The sequence below is a fragment of the Thalassophryne amazonica genome, chromosome 6 (genome assembly GCF_902500255.1).
Source record: "Thalassophryne amazonica chromosome 6, fThaAma1.1, whole genome shotgun sequence".
Classification (NCBI taxonomy): domain Eukaryota; kingdom Metazoa; phylum Chordata; class Actinopteri; order Batrachoidiformes; family Batrachoididae; genus Thalassophryne; species Thalassophryne amazonica.
In genome coordinates this window covers 10,260,208-10,280,642 of record NC_047108.1, presented here as the reverse complement: position 1 = coordinate 10,280,642, position 20,435 = coordinate 10,260,208, and the positions used below count along the sequence as shown (strand labels likewise).

Genomic DNA, 20,435 nt, shown 5'->3' with positions numbered 1-20,435 from the left:
AACACCATCCAATCTAAAGCATTTGTACAGAATGTCAGTTACTTTGTCTTTTCAGCAAACTGAATGACATGACAGCAGAGGGGGCCGGCCTTTCTCATGACTGCCAAATAATAGACTTTGACAGGCGGCATTGACTGTCGATCATAATGAAAACGTTCAGTAAAACACCAAAGGTAGAAATCACAGAAGCTGTCCCAGAGTCTATCTTCTATTTTAAAATACCAAGACAATGTTATCTAAATTTTTTTTTTTTAAGCACAGAAAGGGGGAGGAAAAAATGGAATGGGCTCCCCCTACAGGCTAGGAAGAACAACAGGCGGGTAAAATACCACCGAACCTGAACGTGGCTGCAGAATGGCAAAGTCAGCAGCTGGTAAACTGGATATAGGTCATTTTGGGGGAGGGGGGGTTGGGGTTGCAACCACACTGTAAAAACAAAACCAGAGGTCAAGATAAAAAATATTCTGTTCTTGCAGGAATAAATATGTTCTGCGATACAAAGTTGTAATTCTCATAAACATCACCACCAACAAAAAGTCACCAAGACAGTAAATGGCTAGTTTGAGCAGCGGCGCTGGGGGGGGGTCATGCATGTACAACTGATCTCAGCTGAACTGCAGAAACAACAATCAATGTGACGGATGTCCTGACAATTGTAGTGTTTGTACACCGTAAATTAAAAGGTGACATTATGTTTCCTGCAGATGACTGATGCAGGTAAAGGCAGAAGTGTTTAATACGGCTGAACATTTTATATCCACAGGCATCATTTTCCCACTAAACTTCACACATGCCTTTAAAAATAAAAAGTTTTATCAGAGCTTGGAGAGGAGTGACGTCTCAGTCGTCTGTCCTTTGTCGTGGTCTAAAAATCAGGGGAAGATTAGCACCAGCGCTCAGTCACATGGAGCAGGACGGGATGAGAGCTGAGCTGCAGACAGAACCTGGTCCAGTCTTATAGAACAGGGCAGGAAGCAACTTCTCTGACCGAGTCCAACTCAGAGGGTTTAAGAGGCTCCAGCTGAGGGCGCCAAAAGTAGACAAACCAGCAGCAGGAAGCTCGTTTTGCACCATGTAGCACCATCCTCAAAAACTAGCTGGGGTGAGATTTCTGATATTTGGTCTCAAAAACAAATCATGAGTCACTGTGGACACAGGAGATCAGTTCTGCAGGCTGAGTTCACTCATAAAACACTTGTACCATCAGGTCTGTGGACTCTTATCGAAGGAAAAAAAACAAAAACAAACCACTAAATATCGTACAGGTCAGATGTCGAAGAACGCGCCGAGTGAATACTGCACTCGTGCTTTGATCACACGGTCTGAACTGGATCAGAACTCACAGCGCTGAATACTCTGGATTTATGCGCATCATTTCAAACCAATTTAAAAAAAAAAAAAAAAAAAAAAAAAAGAAACAGCAGATGTCAAGAGGCGGCAATCTGACAGCCAATCAGATGGCGCCACCTGGAAGCCGGCGTGCCATCAGGTCCCTGGGTCGGTGTGGACTGTCACATGGTGGCTCTCAGACTTGCAGTTGGTCCACAGCGTCATTCTACCCTCCAACCACCTTAGTGTAATCCAGATGATCACGATCAGTGGATCATCTGGATTAGGAGCACAGACTGAGGTCCACAGACACGTTTCAAAAGCTTAAATCCACCTTCAAATAAGAGGACATTTAGAATGAATGAATGTCAAACTTCAGTGTGGAGTCATCAACAATTTGACAGATGCAAACGGTTAACATTACACGCAACCAGAGTTATCCAGAGAAAAAAAAGTTATAAAAAAATAAATAAATGTCCTTCAACAATGAGTTTTCAGAGTTGTGACTGAGCCAACCAGAAAAGTGCAATCATAACAACAAGATGTCAGGTAGCATGCTAACTCAAAAACAAGTCCAGTTTGCCTGTTTACAAGCCAACGGGCGAGTTCACATCTATCTGAATAAACGTTGTAAGCACGATCATCTGATATTTGTCTGTAAGGATTATTAGCGCCGCTCAGAGACTGTCGCTGCAGCTTCACTCCACTTCATTATGTCAGTAGTCACATTTTTGTCATTTTTGGCTCCACAAACCTACTCTGAATAAAATGCAGTTTGAAGCGCTGCAGGTGTGAGCTCGCTGCTCCTCAGATTAAAAATGAGCTGCTGCCTTTTTTTTTTTTTTTAAATCAAATCTGTCCAAAGCACCGTTCTCGGGAACAGTTATTAGCATGTTTCTCCTGGCGATTTGTCTACTTTCGGGGCAGTCTGAACACCAAAATAAGTCCAGAGTATTCGATGTTAAATGTCAGCTTCTGTCCTGGGTTGGCAGCGTTTTAGCACCAGCGTCATTTCCACCCGATTACCTGCTCGGCCTCTTGTCAATCAATCAATCAATTTTTTTTTATATAGCGCCAAATCACAACAAACAGATGCCCCAAGGCGCTTTATATTGTAAGGCAAAGCCATACAATAATTACGTAAAGACCCCAACGGTCAAAACGACCCCCCGTGAGCAAGCACTTGGCGACAGAGGGAAGGAAAAACTCCCTTTTAACAGGAAGAAACCTCCAGCAGAACCAGGCTCAGGGAGGGGCAGTCTTCTGCTGGGACTGGTTGGGGCTGAGGGGAGAGAACCAGGAAAAAGACATGCTGTGGAGGGGAGCAGAGATCGATCACTAATGATTAAATGCAGAGTGGTGCATACAGAGCAAAAAGAGAAAGAAACACTCAGTGCATCATGGGAACCCCCCCACAGTCTAAGTCTATAGCAGCATACCTAAGGGATGGTTCAGGGTCACCTGATCCAGCCCTAACTATAAGCTTTAGCAAAAAGGAAAGTTTTAAGCCTAATCTTAAAAGTAGAGAGGGTGTCTGTCTCCCTGATCCGAATTGGGAGCTGGTTCCACAGGAGAGGAGCCTGAAAGCTGAAGGCTCTGCCTCCCATTCTACTCTTACAAACCCTAGGAACTACAAGTAAGCCTGCAGTCTGAGAGCGAAGCGCTCTATTGGGGTGAGATGGTACTATGAGGTCCCTAAGATAAGATGGGACCTGATTATTCAAAACCTTATAAGTAAGAAGAAGAATTTTAAATTCTATTCTAGAATTAACAGGAAGCCAATGAAGGGAGGCCAATATGGGTGAGATATGCTCTCTCCTTCTAGTCCCCGTTAGTACTCTAGCTGCAGCATTTTGAATTAACTGAAGGCTTTTCAGGGAACTTTTAGGACAACCTGATAATAATGAATTACAATAGTCCAGCCTAGAGGAAATAAATGCATGAATTAGTTTTTCAGCATCACTCTGAGACAAGACCTTTCTAATTTTAGAGATATTGTGCAAATGCAAAAAAGCAGTCCTACATATTTGTTTAATATGCGCTTTGAATGACATATCCTGATCAAAAATGACTCCAAGATTTCTCACAGTATTACTAGAGGTCAGGGTAATGCCATCCAGAGTAAGGATCTGGTTAGAAACCATGTTTCTAAGATTTGTGGGGCCAAGTACAATAACTTCAGTTTTATCTGAGTTTAAAAGCAGGAAATTAGAGGTCATCCATGTCTTTATGTCTGTAAGACAATCCTGCAGTTTAGCTAATTGGTGTGTGTCCTCTGGCTTCATGGATAGATAAAGCTGGGTATCATCTGCGTAACAATGAAAATTTAAGCAATGCCGTCTAATAATACTGCCTAAGGGAAGCATGTATAAAGTGAATAAAATTGGTCCTAGCACAGAACCTTGTGGAACTCCATAATTAACCTTAGTCTGTGAAGAAGATTCCCCATTTACATGAACAAATTGTAATCTATTAGATAAATATGATTCAAACCACCGCAGCGCAGTGCCTTTAATACCTATGGCATGCTCTAATCTCTGTAATAAAATTTTATGGTCAACAGTATCAAAAGCAGCACTGAGGTCTAACAGAACAAGCACAGAGATGAGTCCACTGTCTGAGGCCATAAGAAGATCATTTGTAACCTTCACTAATGCTGTTTCTGTACATGATGAATTCTAAACCTGACTGAAACTCTTCAAATAGACCATTCCTCTGCAGATGATCAGTTAGCTGTTTTACAACTACCTTTTCAAGAATTTTTGAGAGAAAAGGAAGGTTGGAGATTGGCCTATAATTATCTAAGATAGCTGGGTCAAGTGATGGCTTTTTAAGTAATGTTTCTTGTCCATCCGTCTACACCGAACACACATTCCAACAGCTATGATAAAGTAGTCCAACGATGGCGGCTGCACTCGGAGCTCTCCGCTGAACCCACAGAGTCACCCAGGCAGGAAGCTAACCTCAGAGTGTCCGGTGGAGGCGCCACGGTTCACGCGTCTGCCTTACAGAGAATCGGGACCTCTTGGTGATGAGTGGAGAAGTGGCTCATAGAAAAGCTAACGCCACCTAAAGGTGAACAGGTTTACGGCAGCCTCGCCTCCTGCTGCCATCCACCCAACTGAAGCTCCCAAACCCAAGTCCCAGGGTCCCGTCAGTCCAACAAATGGCTGTTTTATAGCGGTCATCTTTACTGCACATTTTTCTTCCCTATCTAGTATTTCCTCCATCCCACCCAAACTCAAACCCTGGCACAGCTGCCCAGGATCAAAACAGTCCAAATGTGTCAGTCTTTTTAGAGCACGACACACTTCCTGCTCTTCTTTAAGCGGCGGGCCTGCAGCGCCGCCCTAGTGGCCATCTCAAACACCTCCCGCACACCATCCTTCGTCTTGGCAGAGCACTCCATGTAGCCGAACGCTGCAATTCGGTGGGCCATTTCCCGACCCTCATCCATCTTCACCGGCTCCTGTTGGACAGGAAGAGGAAGTCTGGTCAGGAAAAAAAAAAAAAAGCATCAAGTGCTTTTGGATTTCCACAAACCTACAAAATGCTAAATCAACAATTTATGTAAAATCAGTGGCTGCAATTTTTAGAATTTTTTTTAAATTACAGAGATATAAGAGGGGTTTAAAATCACCACGGACAGAATGATCTACTAATTAAAAATCACCCTTTTGTCGTTACCTGCTTCTGATTTGTTGAAGATCCTTCAAAACGCATCAAGTCAGACAAAGAATACTGTCGACTGGATCATGAGAAAGCAAGTTCTTTGTATATGGAAAACTTTTTTTTTTTTTTTTTTTTAAACGCTTCCCTGGGGGCAAATTTTACATTAAAAAAAACAAACAACAACAAAAAAACAGTAGAAACAATAAAAATATGAGTCCATTTGTTTGTTTTTTAAATCTGTTCTTTAATTTAGGATTTTTGTACATTGTACTTTCATTATTAGAGTTTGTTTTGTACGTTGATTCCTGGAGAAGCTCGATATAAATAGTTATGTTAACAAATGTGTGATTTTTTTTTTTGGTATACAAGTCACAGGACTCAAACTACTCGCACTCTGAAGACTTTCATCTTTCACAGATGCAAATACACAAAAGCCAATCTGCTTCATTTTAAGCACCAAACAGATACACAAAGTTTTAGGATTATCCAATTATTCAATCTTGTGACTCATCAATACAAAATGTGATCCCTCATCCCACTGGCTGAATATCTGGGTTTAGATTTTCAGTAGGATGTATTTCAAAAGAAGTCTGCAAAGATGATAAAACTCAAAATTCAACCACCGTTTAAGCTCAAAAACTAAGAATTATAGACCCTGTGCAAATGACGTCACGAAACTTCCGTTCCGCCTTGTTGGGGGACAAACAAGACCCGCACACTACAGACGCACACTAGCTAGCTGCAGATATTTGCGATAAAATGCCGAGTTTTTGTGGTATAATCGGCTGTAGTAATCGTAAGAACAGGGAAACTAATCACAGTTTCTTCAGGTTACCGGCAATAATCGAGCATCAAGGAGAAAATACGCGAGAACTGTCTTCAAAGAGGCGAGCAATCTGGCTAGCACAGATAGCTAGAAGTGACCTTACATCCGAGTCCAGTTTGGCCAATCTACGGATCTGTTCGGATCATTTCATTAAAGGTCAGTCTCCCTATTTAACTAGTGTGTTTCATGTACAGTATTTATTTCACTTATAAATCCTAGAATATGTAAAATTGTCATAATATCTACATGCAGTTGAGTAACCACACTGCGTGTGTGCTTTTTAATGTGTTTGGTGCCCGCTTTTTTTCCGAGTGTTTGGCGTGTGTGTGTGTGTGCTTTAATGTGTTTGGTGCACGCTTTTTCCGAGTGTTTGGCGTGTGTGTGCGTGTACTTTTAATGTGTTTTTAATGTGTTTTGTGCACGCTTTTTTGCGCGTGTGTGCTTTTTAATGTGTTTGGTGCGCGCTTTTTTTCCGAGTGATTTTCAACTTTTCTTTGTATGTAACTTTATCCTCCACGCGTAAATTAGCTTGATATTCACTCTCTTCAACGCTTCTTTCTACATCGTCCGCCATGTTGGAGTGTTTGCTTGTCCTCCAACAGGCGGGGGCGGTACCCAGTGACATTATTGCACAGGGTCTATTCAGTCACTTTGCTCTGACTTCAGGTACCTGCTTCATCTTGGCGAGCTCCCAACGCGTGTTTCATCATTACGCAGGTCTTTCTTGTTTCCTACCCAGGATGAGGGTAACATTGGGACAGAAGTGTTTGACCTCCGGGGTCCACTTCTCTGGAATGTTTTCTGAGAAAAGAGGAGAGTCTGATCAGTACAACAAGACAGATCTGGGAAGCTCCAACTTTTTTCCCACCATGTCAGAATTATCTGGTTGCACACCTGTATGTTGGTAATGAACCCATCATCGCCCCCCTGACCCTATCAATTTGTGGCTTTAACAGTAGAAAATGACAGCAGTGGTGGTTCCCAGAATAGTGCAGCAGATAACAGAATATTTACAGAGGAATTCTACAAATGGTGATGGAAGCACCAAATCTGGCATCACTCCTTTGAAAGAAAAAAAATAAATAAAACAATTGGCCATTTGAATTTTCAATAGGCAGCCAGGTAGGGGTCAACCGAAAAATTACACAGGGGTCAAAATTAAAAGCTATCACATCATTTGTCTAATCACAAAAGATTCCTAAAAGGTATAGTTTGGACCATCTGTGACTGAATGTTATGGAGTTATGGGGTAAAATAGCAAGAATGGTGACAAAGGTCAACTTCAGTTTGTACAGGGGTCAAAAGTTAACGTTGCTCTAACTGAGGTAAAATGTGATGCAAATTATTGGTTGTGTTAACAGGGTTTTAAAAAGGAATAGTTTGCACTGTGTCATGTTTAGTTATCACGTTACAGGGTAACATATGTCACATGTCATAGAATCCAATGGACGTTGACATTGACTTATTTTGCAGACCAAACATTCAACCATCAAAACTATTCCATTCATTAATCCTTTAAATTCAACCAATAATTTGCACCAGTTTTTACCAAAATTGGAACAATTTTAATTTGTGGCCCCTGTACAAACTTAAATTGACCTTAGTTACCATTCTTGCTATTTTTATCCTATAACTTCAGTCACAGATAGTCCAAACTATACCTTTTTAGAATATTTATCATCAGGCAAATAATGTGGTGTAGTTTTCAATATGATTGGAGCATCCTGTAGTTTTGACTTTTGTGTAATTCTTCAATTGACCTCTACCTGGCTGCCTTTTGAAAATTCAAGTTGCCAATCAGTTTTTCAAAAGAGTTAATGTCTAATGGTCCAGTCACACGGCACACGACGATTCCTGAACGAAGGGAAAAAGTAAAAAACGTCACAATTCGTTGAGAAAAGGTGGACGAAAGAGCTTTTATCACCGAACAGTCTGCGAAGCAAGAGTGCAAAAGGGACGAAAGAGGAACTTAACAAAACCGAAGCTTACGATCTCAACGAAACGCACCTGGAGACACAGCTGAGAGCACAGCGTGTCTGCTCCAGCACTCGGCACTGGAACGGAGCTCATAGCGCCTGAGTCCTGGAGAAACTGCAAACAGAATCTGTGGAGATCTGTGTGCATGTCGATGGACCACCTGCTCTGGTTCCTTGTCCAGAACAAAAGAGGGATCATCTCCATCATCATCATCAGAATCCACACTGTCTCAACACACTGCGCGCTCCGTCGTGCTCCAATTAAAAAAAAAAAAAAAAAAAAAAGTGTTCCGTGGTCACTGCTGTATCACTGAATTATGTTCTAAGCCATATACGTATATTTATTTATAACAGAAAACTGTTAAAAGGGAGAATAAATATAAGTGTAAAGATGATTGAATATATCAAAACAGTAAATTAATCAGTGCGTGTGAACGCGCGCATTGACTCACATGTGCGGTTATTCCACCAGCTGATCACTGATCCACAACGTGAATTCTTCCTTCCAGAACAGCTCTTTATATCATCATTTTGATTCATCTACCTGTTGCCACATGTACAGAAGGCCTGGATTATCATTCCTACACTCATATTGTTATATTTAATACAAAATAATAAGCGCATGGAGCAGCTCCTGCTGCCGCTGATGCTGCATTCAAGTACCGTCGGAAATTACACAACTTTTTCGTTGTTTCAAATTCAACAGTTGCTTGTGGCAAAATAATGAATTATATCCACACAAAAGATTAATTCTGGCCTATGTAAGGTGCCTGAGCCCATTGAAGCTGCCCCCCCACACAGATAAAAAAAATCCAAGTAAGCAGGCTGAGTTTGCCCTGTAATTTCCGAAGGTACATGAACGCAGCAGCAGCCTCAGCGCTCACAAACCGGCTTCTGCACTGTGTGAAAACGTTCAGCTGCTCCAATGAAGTCAAATTAAACAATAACCTTACAAAAACTACACAAACGATTAAAAAACATCAAGAACAACAGCAAAACAAAACACAGACGAATTGAGGTTTTTGTTGCCCTTCGTTCAAAATTTTTCAAAAGTTTAAAAATCCTGACGAAGCGCCCGCTGCAGGAACGAGGCTGCGCAAAGGTTAAACGATGCCAACGACAGTCAAGATTTCTTGTTTCGTCAGGGCTTCGTCACCCTTCATTAAGTGCAGTGTGACTGGGCCATAAGGAGTATTTGTGCCAAATTTGGTGCTTCTATCACCATCTGCAGGATTGTTTTAGTTGTCTGCTGCACTAGTGCCCAAAGGGAACCCTTCAAGGGCAACAAACTCAGGTGACGGCGCTCTCCAGGTTTCGTACTCACCCAAGCTGTCAGGGCTGTCTATAGAGAAGCACATGAGAATGACGTCAGTGTCCGGGTAGGAGAGAGGTCTCAGCCTGTCGTAGTCTTCTTGACCCGCCGTGTCCCACAGAGCCAACTCCACCTGACACGCAGACCAAACAGAGCAAGGAGGAGGGGGGATGGCAGTGCAGAGAACAGAGGGACCGGGGGGAAATAAAAAGAGTAGTTCAGACAGACTGTATCCGGAACAGACTGGGGTAGAGTGTTGGATTGTTGTTATTCTGAGAAAAAGTGACTCATGGAGTGAGTACAAGAATTCAGAATTCAATTTGAAAGCAACAAACATAATCAGGTTTGGTTAACATTTACCCGTTAAACAGAAGTAAGGCCAATGAAATCACATCCTCTCTCTTCCTGACATCAACAGCACAATAAACTTTGCCAGTGTGGAGCTTTTACATATTTGAATTATGTTATTAAAATGGCACATCCATCTACAAAATATGTAAAAGAAATCTGGTGAATGTCCTCTTATTTATGCTTTGTAAAAAAAAACAAAAAAAAAACAAACAATGCTGCTAGTCTCATGTTTAAAAGGTTCAGACTGACTAAGCGCTCAAGCTCTGTGACAGAAGTCTGAGTGGGCTGTGATGCCAATTAGGAGGGGGGGGGGGGGGGAAATCCAGGTTGAGACATTTTGAAAAGTGTGACATAACACGAGGCAAAGTCTACGTACGTCCTCTACAGCACCAGAGTCAACCAATAAAAACAAAATTTCACTGTCGCATTAACGCAGAAAAGGTCACACAGAGGGTTTAGTACCAAATGAGATGGGAGCTGCATTTCCACCCTCATGAACCCAGAAATAAAGAAATGTTTTGACTGCAGAGGATAACTGAGCTTCCTGCTATGCAGGGTGTTCTTAGTTTGTCAAGTAGCAAGTTTACTCAAGTTAAACAATGGTAGAAGTTTGGGAACAAAAAAGGGGAGTGATGCATTTTCATTTAAATAATGTTCCAAGTCTACTGTAATCACCTTTACTGCCAAATAAATAAATAAAATAAAATTAAAAACAAAAACACAAGAACAATGAATGGCAGTTTGCATATTTACCTGCTTTCCGTCCACCTCGATGTCAGCCACGTAGTTCTCAAACACAGTGGGAACGTAGACTTCAGGGAACTGGTCTTTGCTAAAGACAATCAGCAGACAGGTCTTCCCACACGCCCCGTCGCCCACAATCACCAGCTTCTTACGGATGGCTGCCATCTCTACAGGAGGAAAAAAAAGGGGGAGGGGGGTAAGAGTGAGCGGGCTCTAGTGCACGACACAGAGACGGCCGACAGGGGAAACCACTTCAATATACAGCTGGTCAAAGTTGTTTGTGCTCTACGTGGATTAGCACACTGTCATTTGCTCCCCCCATCGTTAAACCAGCTTGATAATTGGTACTCGCCATTGATCAGATGACAGATCCATGCAGTAAAACGTGCACAGATGTGAACAGTCACAAAGAGACAACAGCGTGTAGTTTGGAAGTAGTCATAAATAAGAAAAAAAGAAAAAGAAAAACACTGACACTTTGGACACAAACTGAGTCACACAACAAAAAGAAAGTCCTACCAGAACCAAGTGGAAGAAACTCTACAAACCAGCAGATCAGCACCAACTACACAATGTTCTATTTGTGCTTTGAAAGAATCACCTGAATGTGTGAGACATCCTCAGAAAGTCTCAGGGGTGGGTGGAATCAGGGGGATGATACCCCTTGATATGTAGTTATGAATAAAATTTCATGGATTTTGTGAGTGTCCATTTAAAGCATAATGGGTGGACAAAGGATTTTTCTTAGTGCATTTTAATGTAACACTGATTTGAGCGTGCACTTGGTTGGGAGTTGCCGCCTCAATGTGAGATGACGACTTGGTACCACAGCGGTCTCCACTCACAGGGTCAAGCCCCCGTCACACATAAGAATGTGGAGGAACCATTCCAACACAGCAAATATTGCCATAATCAGACGCAGTAGGAAGTAGGGCTGTCACAATTAGTAATTTCTGGAGACGATTAATTGTCAGACAAATAATTGCGATTGACGAATATATTGTCTATTTTATTTCTTTTTTCCCTTCTCTATATTCTACTATCGTAGTATACACAACTCTGGAAGAACGTTTGTCTTCTGAGTGGAGAAACTGGGAATAATGCAACATTTTTATTTTTATCTTCATTTTACATACAGTCCCAACTTTTTCTGATTTGTGGTTGTTTCTGTTGCATTTCTGAAATTATTTCTCCTCATCAGTCGTGTTTTGTGCTTAAACACTACATTAAGCTCAAGATTTAACAAATAAATACCTTTGCAAAATAACAGCTGTTAAAGTTCAGAGTTCTCACCCGCTTTCTGTGATATGTGCATCTGAACATCACCACAGCTTCTCCACGTCAGGGTTTTTTTCACCCGTGTATGCGTATTTTTTTCTCAGTTTATTCATATATTCTTATTTTTTAAATATGTTTTTAAAGATATTTGACCATTTATTTCATCTCATGATCTCATAAATTCAGTATACGATGCGCACATGGTGCGAACAGGACGGTAACGGCAGAATCACACCGGGAGAGAGTTCAGAGAGAAGTAAAGGCAGCGCCTCGGTTTGGTTTTTTGTTCACTCGGGTTAAAATCCTCTCTCTGCTCCGCGCTTGCTGCGTGCACTGATGGTTCTCAGGAGACCTTAACATGTCGTGCCTACATTCAGGAATCTCCCTCCCCCACCCCTCCCTCGCAGCCTGTTGACTCCGCACGCGCGCACGCACGCACGCACAGCTCCTTTGGTAAACTCCACATTTTAGACGGCTTTGAAGAAGACGGCCACTGTTTTAATCGGCCGTCTTATCCAAACGGCAGAACGGATCGCTCCTCACCCTCCATGTTATTGTCCTGCCTTAAGACAAGAGCAAAACAGAGCGAGTGAGGCTGCAGCACAATGATGTCAGATTCTGAGTCATTTTATGCTTTGTGGATAAAATAAATAATTCATGGCAATTGCAAATATGAAAAATAATCGCGATTGGCGAATATTGTAATAATTGTGACAGCCCTAGTCGAAAGGAAAAGAGGTGTGGTCAGCCGTGGTCCGAACGCATCCGGACTGCCTCGTGCACACCTGCAGGATGCAGCCCAAACATATTTCAGTCAGTCACTCACATCTCCACTCGTCCTCACATTCCCAGTGCTAAACTGACCTCTCAGTGTGTCTCACATGACGGGGTGCGCGCGTTGAACAGGTAATCTGAGTGATGAGTGTGTGTCCACTCAGCTGTGCGTGTGTTCACAATGGCTGAACGAGCCGCGTGTGTAGAACCGGTGATCAAAGCAGTGTGCGAGTGTGTGGCCAAAATGTTGGCTCAGCTGCGTGTATCTGTGTTCATAAACACTGTACCAGCCCCTCCGTGTGTGCACGTGAGCATCAGAGATGTCCATCCAGAGAGCGCACAAACAGGCTGACAACTGTCAGTGACACCTGCTGTTAGTCCGGTGAAAAATCCCTTTAGGTGTTTGATCAGTATATACACATGCATTGCTGGATGTTATTCATCCGGTTGGACTCCGTAACTGCTACTGATTTGTGCTGGCAATGTGCCAACTTCCCATGTGTGCAACTTTCAGATGCAGCCAGTGGACTTTCTCTTTTTTAAACTTTTTTTTTTTTTGTCATTTTACTTGACACACATCTTAACACAACTGCAGCTGGATTATCGTTGTGGGACGGCACTTCACATGTGCTTTATTCAAACCAGAGGTGGATTATGCTTTTGTCATCTGATCAGTGGTGGTCCTAGAGTGATTTACTTGAGCAACCTTAAGCAGCCTGCAGACTCAAGAAAAGACATCCTCTGTGGATTTTGAGAAAAATGTGGCAAACCCAGAGAGTGATGCAAAAAATATTCTGAGGATATTCTAAGCATTTAACCCCATGAGACAGAACTAGATTCAGTCTGTGTGCATAGCAATGCACAAACATTGCACTGCGGGCTATTGCTTTAACTTTGGCCTGCAAACCATTGAGAGCTGAAGCCATGACAGCAGCCATGGCTTCTTCATAAGGAAGGCTATCAAATGGCTTTGCCAAAATCCGGTCCACAACATTCAAATTGTCTGCCATTATGTGCAGCTTGCTACCTAGCTAGCTGGGACTGGTGCGAGGCTAGTGTGAAGTTTGTCTGCCTTTGAGTGCTTTGTGACGGTGGAAGAGCTCAGCAGCACCCGCTGCTCGGTAGGGACAGAAACTGCGATAGAAGTCAGAAAGTGATAGAAGTCAGTCTCCAAACACAAGCAGCTACAAAAAAAAACAAACAAAAAAAACACCAGAAATACAACCCCTGGCAAAAATTATGGAACCACCGGCCTCGGAGGATGTTCATTCAGTTGTTTAATTTTGTAGAAAAAAAGCAGATCACAGACATGACACAAAACTAAAGTCATTTCAAATGGCAACTTTCTGGCTTTAAGAAACACTATAAGAAATCAGGAAAAATAATTGTGGCAGTCAGTAACGGTTACTTTTTTAGACCAAGCAGAGGGAAAAAAATATGGACTCACTCAATTCTGAGGAATAAATTATGGAATCACCCTGTAAATTTTCATCCCCAAAACTAACACCTGCATCAAATCAGATCTGCTCGTTAGTCTGCATCTAAAAAGGAGTGATCACGCCTTGGAGAGCTGTTGCACCAAGTGGACTGACATGAATCATGGCTCCAACACGAGAGATGTCAATTGAAACAAAGGAGAGGATTATCAAACTCTTAAAAGAGGGTAAATCATCACGCAATGTTGCAAAAGATGTTGGTTGTTCACAGCTGTGTCTAAACTCTGTACCAAATACAAACAACATGGGAAGGTTGTTAAAGGCAAACATACTGGAAGACCAAGGAAGACAAAGCGTAAAGACAGAAAACTTAAAGCAATATGTCTCAAAAATCGAAAATGCACAACAAAACAAATGAGGAACGAATGGGAGGAAACTGGAGTCAACGTTTGTGACCGAACTGTAAGAAACCGCCTAAAGGAAATGGGATTTACATATAGAAAAGCTAAACGAAAGCCATCATTAACACCTAAACAGAAAAAAACAAGGTTACAATGGGCTAAGGAAAAGCAATCGTGGACTGTGGATGACTGGATGAAAGTCATATTCAGTGATGAATTGTTTGGTGCAGTTCCAATGAGATTTATAAAGATGACTGCCTGAAGAGAACATGTAAATTTCCACAGTCATTGATGATATGAGGCTGCATGTCAGGCAAAGGCGCTGGGGAGATGGCTGCCATTACATCATCAATAAATGCACAAGTTTACGTTGATATTTTGGACACTTTTCTTATCCCATCAATTGAAAGGATGTTTGGGGATGATGAAATTTTTCAAGATGATAATGCATCTTGCCATAGAGCAAAAACTGTGAAAACATTCCTTGCAAAAAGACACATAGGGTCAATGTCATGGCCTGCAAATAGTCCGGATCTTAATCCAATTGAAAATCTTTGGTGGAAGTTGAAGAAAATGGTCCATGACAAGGCTCCAACCTGCAAAGATGATCTGGCAACAGCAATCAGATCAGCAATCAGCAAAGTTAGAGCCAGATTGATGAAGAGTACTGTTTGTCACTCATTAAGTCCATGCCTCAGAGACTGCAAGCTGTTATAAAAGCCAGAGGTGGTGCAACAAAATACTAGTGATGTGTTGGAGGGTTGTTTTTCATGATCCCATAATTTTTTCCTCAGAATTGAGTTATTCCATATTTTTTTCCCTCTGCTTGGTCTAAAAAAGTAACCGTTACTGACTGCCACAATTTTTTTTTCCTGATTTCTTATAGTGTTTCTTAAAGCCAGAAAGTTGCCATTTGAAATGACTTTAGTTTTGTGTCATGTCTGTGGTCTTGCTTGCCTCTACTGGTGGTTGGCTCTCACTGCGGTATTGTATCACTTCCTGTTCCGGAGCACAGCAGTGTTTTGCTGTATGTGTTAGCTGTTTAATCTGCGCAGTTAGATTGATCTAGATAACGATTTGTTTCACAGTGTAATCTTCACGTGCCTTAACTAAAGCACTCCGTCTGCTGAATCACCTCTAAATTATTTACACATTATTCACTTTGTGTGTTTTTAGGAATCCGCTAGCTTAGCGCAGCTATTAGCTCTTAGCCGGTTTAGCATGGCGGCTTCTCCTGTCTCTCCCGCACTTTTCTGCTCTGGGTGTGAAATGTTTAGTTATTCCTTGGCCTCCTTTAGCAGTAATGGTACTTGCAATAAGTGTAACTCAGCCACATGGGGTGTGCAGCCAGTACATTCTGAGTGCCGGTCCCAAGCCCGGATAAATGAGGAGGGTTGCGTCAGGAAGGGCATCCGGCATAAAACAAGCCAACCCAACTATGCAGACTCAGAATCAAATTCCCATACCGGATCGGTCGCAGCCCGGGTTAACAACGTCCACCACCGGTGCTATTGCCCAACAGGGTGCCGGTGGAAATTGGGCTACTGCTGGGCGAAGACGACGAAGAAGAGAACTAGAAGGGTGGAAATGAGAGTGGGGACTTTGAATGTTGGTAGTATGACTGGTAAAGGGAGAGAGCTGGCTGATATGATGGAGAGTAGAAAGGTAGACATATTGTGTGTGCAAGAGACCAAGTGGAAGGGAAGTAAGAGCAGGAGCACCGGCGGTGGGTACAAGTTGTTGTACCATGGTGAGGACAGGAAGAGAAGTGGTGTTGGGGTCATTTTAAAGGAAGAGTATGTTAAAAGTGTGTTGGAGGTTAAGCGAGTGTCTGACAGGGTGATGAGTGTGAAGTTGGAAATTGAAGGGGTGATGATGAATATCATCAGTGCATATGCCCCACAGGTAGGTTGTGAGATGAAGGAGAAAGAAGATTTCTGGTGTGTTAGATGAGGTGGTGGAGAGTGTGCCCAAGCATGAAAGAGTGGTGATAGGAGCAGACTTCAATGGGCATGTTGGTGAAGGGAACAGAGGTGATGAGGAAGTAATGGGTAGATATGGGATCAAGGATAGGAATGCGGAAGGACAGATGGTAGTTGATTTTGCAAAAAAGGATGGAAATGGCTGTGGTGAATACCTACTTTAAGAAAAGGGAGGAGCACAGGGTAACATATAAGAGTGGAGGAAGGTGCACACAGGTGGACTACATTCTTTATAGGAGATGCAAGCTAAAAGAAACCATCATCATCATCATCAATTTTATTTATATAGCGCCAAATCACAACAAACAGTTGCCCCAAGGCGCTTAATATTGTAAGGCAAGGCCATACAATAATTACGTAAAAACCCCAACGGTCAAAAAGACCCCCTGTGAGCAAGCATTTGGCGACAGTGGGAAGGAAAAACTCCCTTTTAACAGGAAGAAACCTCCAGCAGAACCAGGCTCAGGGAGGGGCAGTCTTCTGCTGGGACTGGTTGGGACCAGACTGTAAGGTGGTAGCAGGAGAGAGTGTCACTAGACAGCACAGGATGGTTGTTTGTAGGATGACTTTAGAGGTAAACAAGAAGAAGAGAGTGAGAGCTCAACAAAGGATCAGATGGTGGAAGCTGAAGGAGGAAGACTGTTGTGTGAAATTTAGATAGCAGGTGAGAGAAGCACTAGTTGGAGGGGAAGCAGTTGTGGACAACTGGAAAAGTACTGCAGATGTGGTGAGAGAGACAGCTAGGGCAGTACTGGGTATGACATTGGCTGGGTATGACAGGGTGGTTGGCTCTCACTGCGGTGTTGTATCACTTCTTGTTCCGGAGCACAGCGGTGTTTTGCTGTATCTGTTAGCTGTTTAATCTGCGCAGTTAGATTGATCTAGTTACCTAGATAACGATTTGTTTCACAGTGTAATCTTCACGTGCCTTAACTAAAGCACTCCCTCTGCTGAATCACCTCTAAATTATTTACACATTATTCACTTTGTGTGTTTTTAGGAATCCACTAGCTTAGCGCAGCTACTAGCTCTTAGCCGGTTTAGCATGGCGGCTTCTCCAGTCTCTCCCGCACTTCTCTGCTCTGGGTGTGAAATGTTTAGTTATTCCTCGGCCTCCTTTAGCAGTAATGGTACTTGTAATAAGCGTAGCTTATTCGTAGCTTTGGAGGCCAGGCTGGGCGAACTGGAGACTCGACTCCGCACCTTGGAAAATCCTACAGCTAGCCAGGCCCCTGTAGTCGGTGTGGACCAAGGTAGCTTAGCCGCCGTTAGTTCCCCTCCGGCAGATCCCGAGCAGCCGGGAAAGCAGGCCGATTGGGTGACTGAGGAGGAAGCGTAGTTCTAAATAGAAGCCCCGTGTACACCGCCAACCAGTTCACATTTCTAACCGTTTTACTCCACTCTGCGACACACCCGCCGAGGAACAAACTCTGGTTATTGGCGACTCCGTTTTGAAAAATGTGAGGTTAGCGACACCAGCAACCATAGTCAATTGTCTTCCGGGGGCCAGAGCAGGCGACATTGAAGGAAATTTGAAACTGCTAACTGTCAGAACACTCGTAGCACGGGCCGAGGAGGAGGATTAGCAGCAATCTTCCACTCCATCTTATTAATTAATCAAAAACCCAGACAGAGCTTTAATTCATTTGAAAGCTCGACTCTTAGTGTTGTCCATCCAAATTGGAAGTCCCAAAAACCAGTTTTATTTGTTGTTATCTATCGTCCACCTGGTCGTTACTGTGAGTTTCTCTGTGAATTTTCAGACCTTTTGTCTGACTTAGTGCTTAGCTCAGATAAGATCATTATAGTGGGCGATTTTAACATCCACACAGATGCTGAGAATGACAGCCTCAACACTGCATTTAATCTATTGTTAGACTCGATTGGCTTTGCTCAAAATGTAAATGAGTCCACCCACCACTTTAATCATACCTTAGATCTTGTTCTGACTTATGGTATGGAAATTGAAGACTTAACAGTATTCCCTGAAAACTCCCTTCTGTCTGATCATTTCTTAATAACATTTACATTTACTCTGATGGACTACCCAGCAGTGGGGAATAAGTTTCATTACAGCAGAAGTCTTTCAGAAAGCACTGTAACTAGGTTTAAGGATATGATTCCTTCTTTATGTTCTCCAATGCCATATACCAACACAGGGCAGAGTAGCTACCTAAACTCTGTGAGTGAGATAGATTATCTTGTCAATAGTTTTATATCCTCTTTGAGGACAACTTTGGATGCTGTAGCTCCTCTGAAAAAGAGAACCTTAAATCAGAAGTGCCTGACTCCGTGGTATAACTCACAAACTCGCAGCTTAAAGCAGATAACCCGTAAGTTGGAGAGGAAATGGCATCTCACTAATTTAGAAGATCTTCACTTAGCCTGGAAAACGAGTCTGTTGCTCTATAAAAAAGCCGTCCGTAAAGCTAGGACATCTTACTACTCATCACTAATTGAAGAAAATAAGAACCCCAGGTTTCTTTTCAGCACTGTAGCCAGGCTGACAAAGAGTCAGAGCTCTATTGAGCCGAGTATTCCTTTAACTTTAACTAGTAATGACTTCATGACTTTCTTTGCTAATAAAATTCTAAGTATTAGAGAAAAAAATTACTCATAACCATCCCAAAGACATATCGTTATCTTTGGCTGCTTTCAGTGATGCCGGTATTTGGTTAGACTCTTTCTCTCCGATTGTTCTGTCTGAGGCTGCTCAAGGAAGCCCTACCATTATATTAATATTTAATGCTTCAATCTTAAATATGATCAATCTACCTTTATTAGTTGGCTATGTACCACAGGCTTTTAAGGTGGCAGTAATTAAACCATTACTTAAAAAGCCATCACTTGACCCAGCTATCTTAGCAAATTATAGGCCAATCTCCAACCTTCCTTTTCTCTCAAAATTCTTGAAAGGGTAGTTGTAAAACAGCTAACTGATCTTCTGCAGAGGAATGGTCTATTTGAAGAGTTTCAGTCAGGGTTCAGAATTCATCATAGTACAGAAACAGCATTAGTGAAGGTTACAAATGATCTTCTTATGGCCTCAGACAGTGGACTCATCTCTGTACTTGTTCTGTTAGACCTTAGTGCTGCTTTTGATACTACTGACCATAAAATTTTATTACAGAGATTAGAGCATGCCATAGGTATTAAAGGCACTGCGCTGCAGTGGTTTGAATCATATTTATCTAATAGATTACAATTTGTTCATGTAAATGGGGAAACGTCTTCACAGACTAAGGTTAATTATGGAGTTCCACAAGGTTCTGTGCTAGGACCAATTTTATTCACTTTATACATGCTTCCCTTTAGGCAGTATTATTAGACAGCATTGCTTAAATTTTCATTGTTACGCAGATGATACCCAGCTTTATCTATCCATGAAGCCAGAGGACACACACCAATTAGCTAAACTGCAGGATTGTCTTACAGACATAAAGACATGGATGACCTAATTTCCTGCTTTTAAACTCAGATAAAACTGAAGTTATTGTACTTGGCCCCACAAATCTTAGAAACATGGTGTCTAACCAGATCCCTACTCTGGATGGCATTACCCTGACCTCTAGTAATACTGTGAGAAATCTTGGAGTCATTTTTGATCAGGATATGTCATTCAATGCGCATATTAAACAAATATGTAGGACTGCTTTTTTGCATTTGCGCAATATCTCTAAAATCAGAGGGGTCTTGTCTCAGAGTGATGCTGAAAAACTAATTCATGCATTTATTTCCTCTAGGCTGGACTACTGTAATTCATTATTATCAGGTTGTCCTAGAAGTTCCCTGAAAAGCCTTCAGTTAATTCAAAATGCTGCAGCTAGAGTACTGACAGGGACTAGAAGGAGAGAGCATATTTCACCCATATTGGCTTCTCTTCATTGGCTTCCTGTTAATTCTAGAATAGAATTTAAAATTCTTCTTCTTACTTATAAGGTTTTGAATAATCAGCTCCCATCTTATCTTAGGGACCTCATAGTACCATATCACCCCAATAGAGCACTTCGCTCTCAGACTGCAGGCTTACTTGTAGTTCCTAGGGTTTTTAAGAGTAGAATGGGAGGCAGAGCCTTCAGCTTTCAGGCTCCTCTCCTCTGGAACCAGCTCCCAATTCGGATCAGGGAGACAGACACCCTCTCTACTTTTAAGATTAGGCTTAAACCTTTCCTTTTTGCTAAAGCTTATAGTTAGGGCTGGATCAGGTGGCCCTGAACCATCCCTTAGTTATGCTGCTATAGACTTAGACTGCTGGGGGGTTTCCCATGATGCACTTAGTGTTTCTTTCTCCTTTTGCTCTGTATGCACCACTCTGCATTTAATCATTAGTGATTGATCTCTGCACCCCTCCACA

At 42.2% G+C, this 20,435-nt stretch overlaps 1 protein-coding gene across 1 annotated transcript in view; it reads right to left on the bottom strand.

Moving 5' to 3' along the window:
• Positions 1-4,546: 4,546 nt before the first annotated feature.
• The window catches only part of rhoab (ras homolog gene family, member Ab), a 42,287-nt gene continuing 26,398 nt past the window's right edge, over positions 4,547-20,435 (bottom strand). Inside the window, 6 exon segments of the mRNA XM_034171743.1 lie at positions 4,547-4,798; positions 6,498-6,529; positions 6,532-6,562; positions 6,564-6,628; positions 9,128-9,248; positions 10,220-10,377. Of these exon segments, the coding sequence (XP_034027634.1) occupies positions 4,625-4,798; positions 6,498-6,529; positions 6,532-6,562; positions 6,564-6,628; positions 9,128-9,248; positions 10,220-10,375 (579 nt within the window). The 5' untranslated portion in view covers positions 10,376-10,377 and the 3' untranslated portion in view covers positions 4,547-4,624.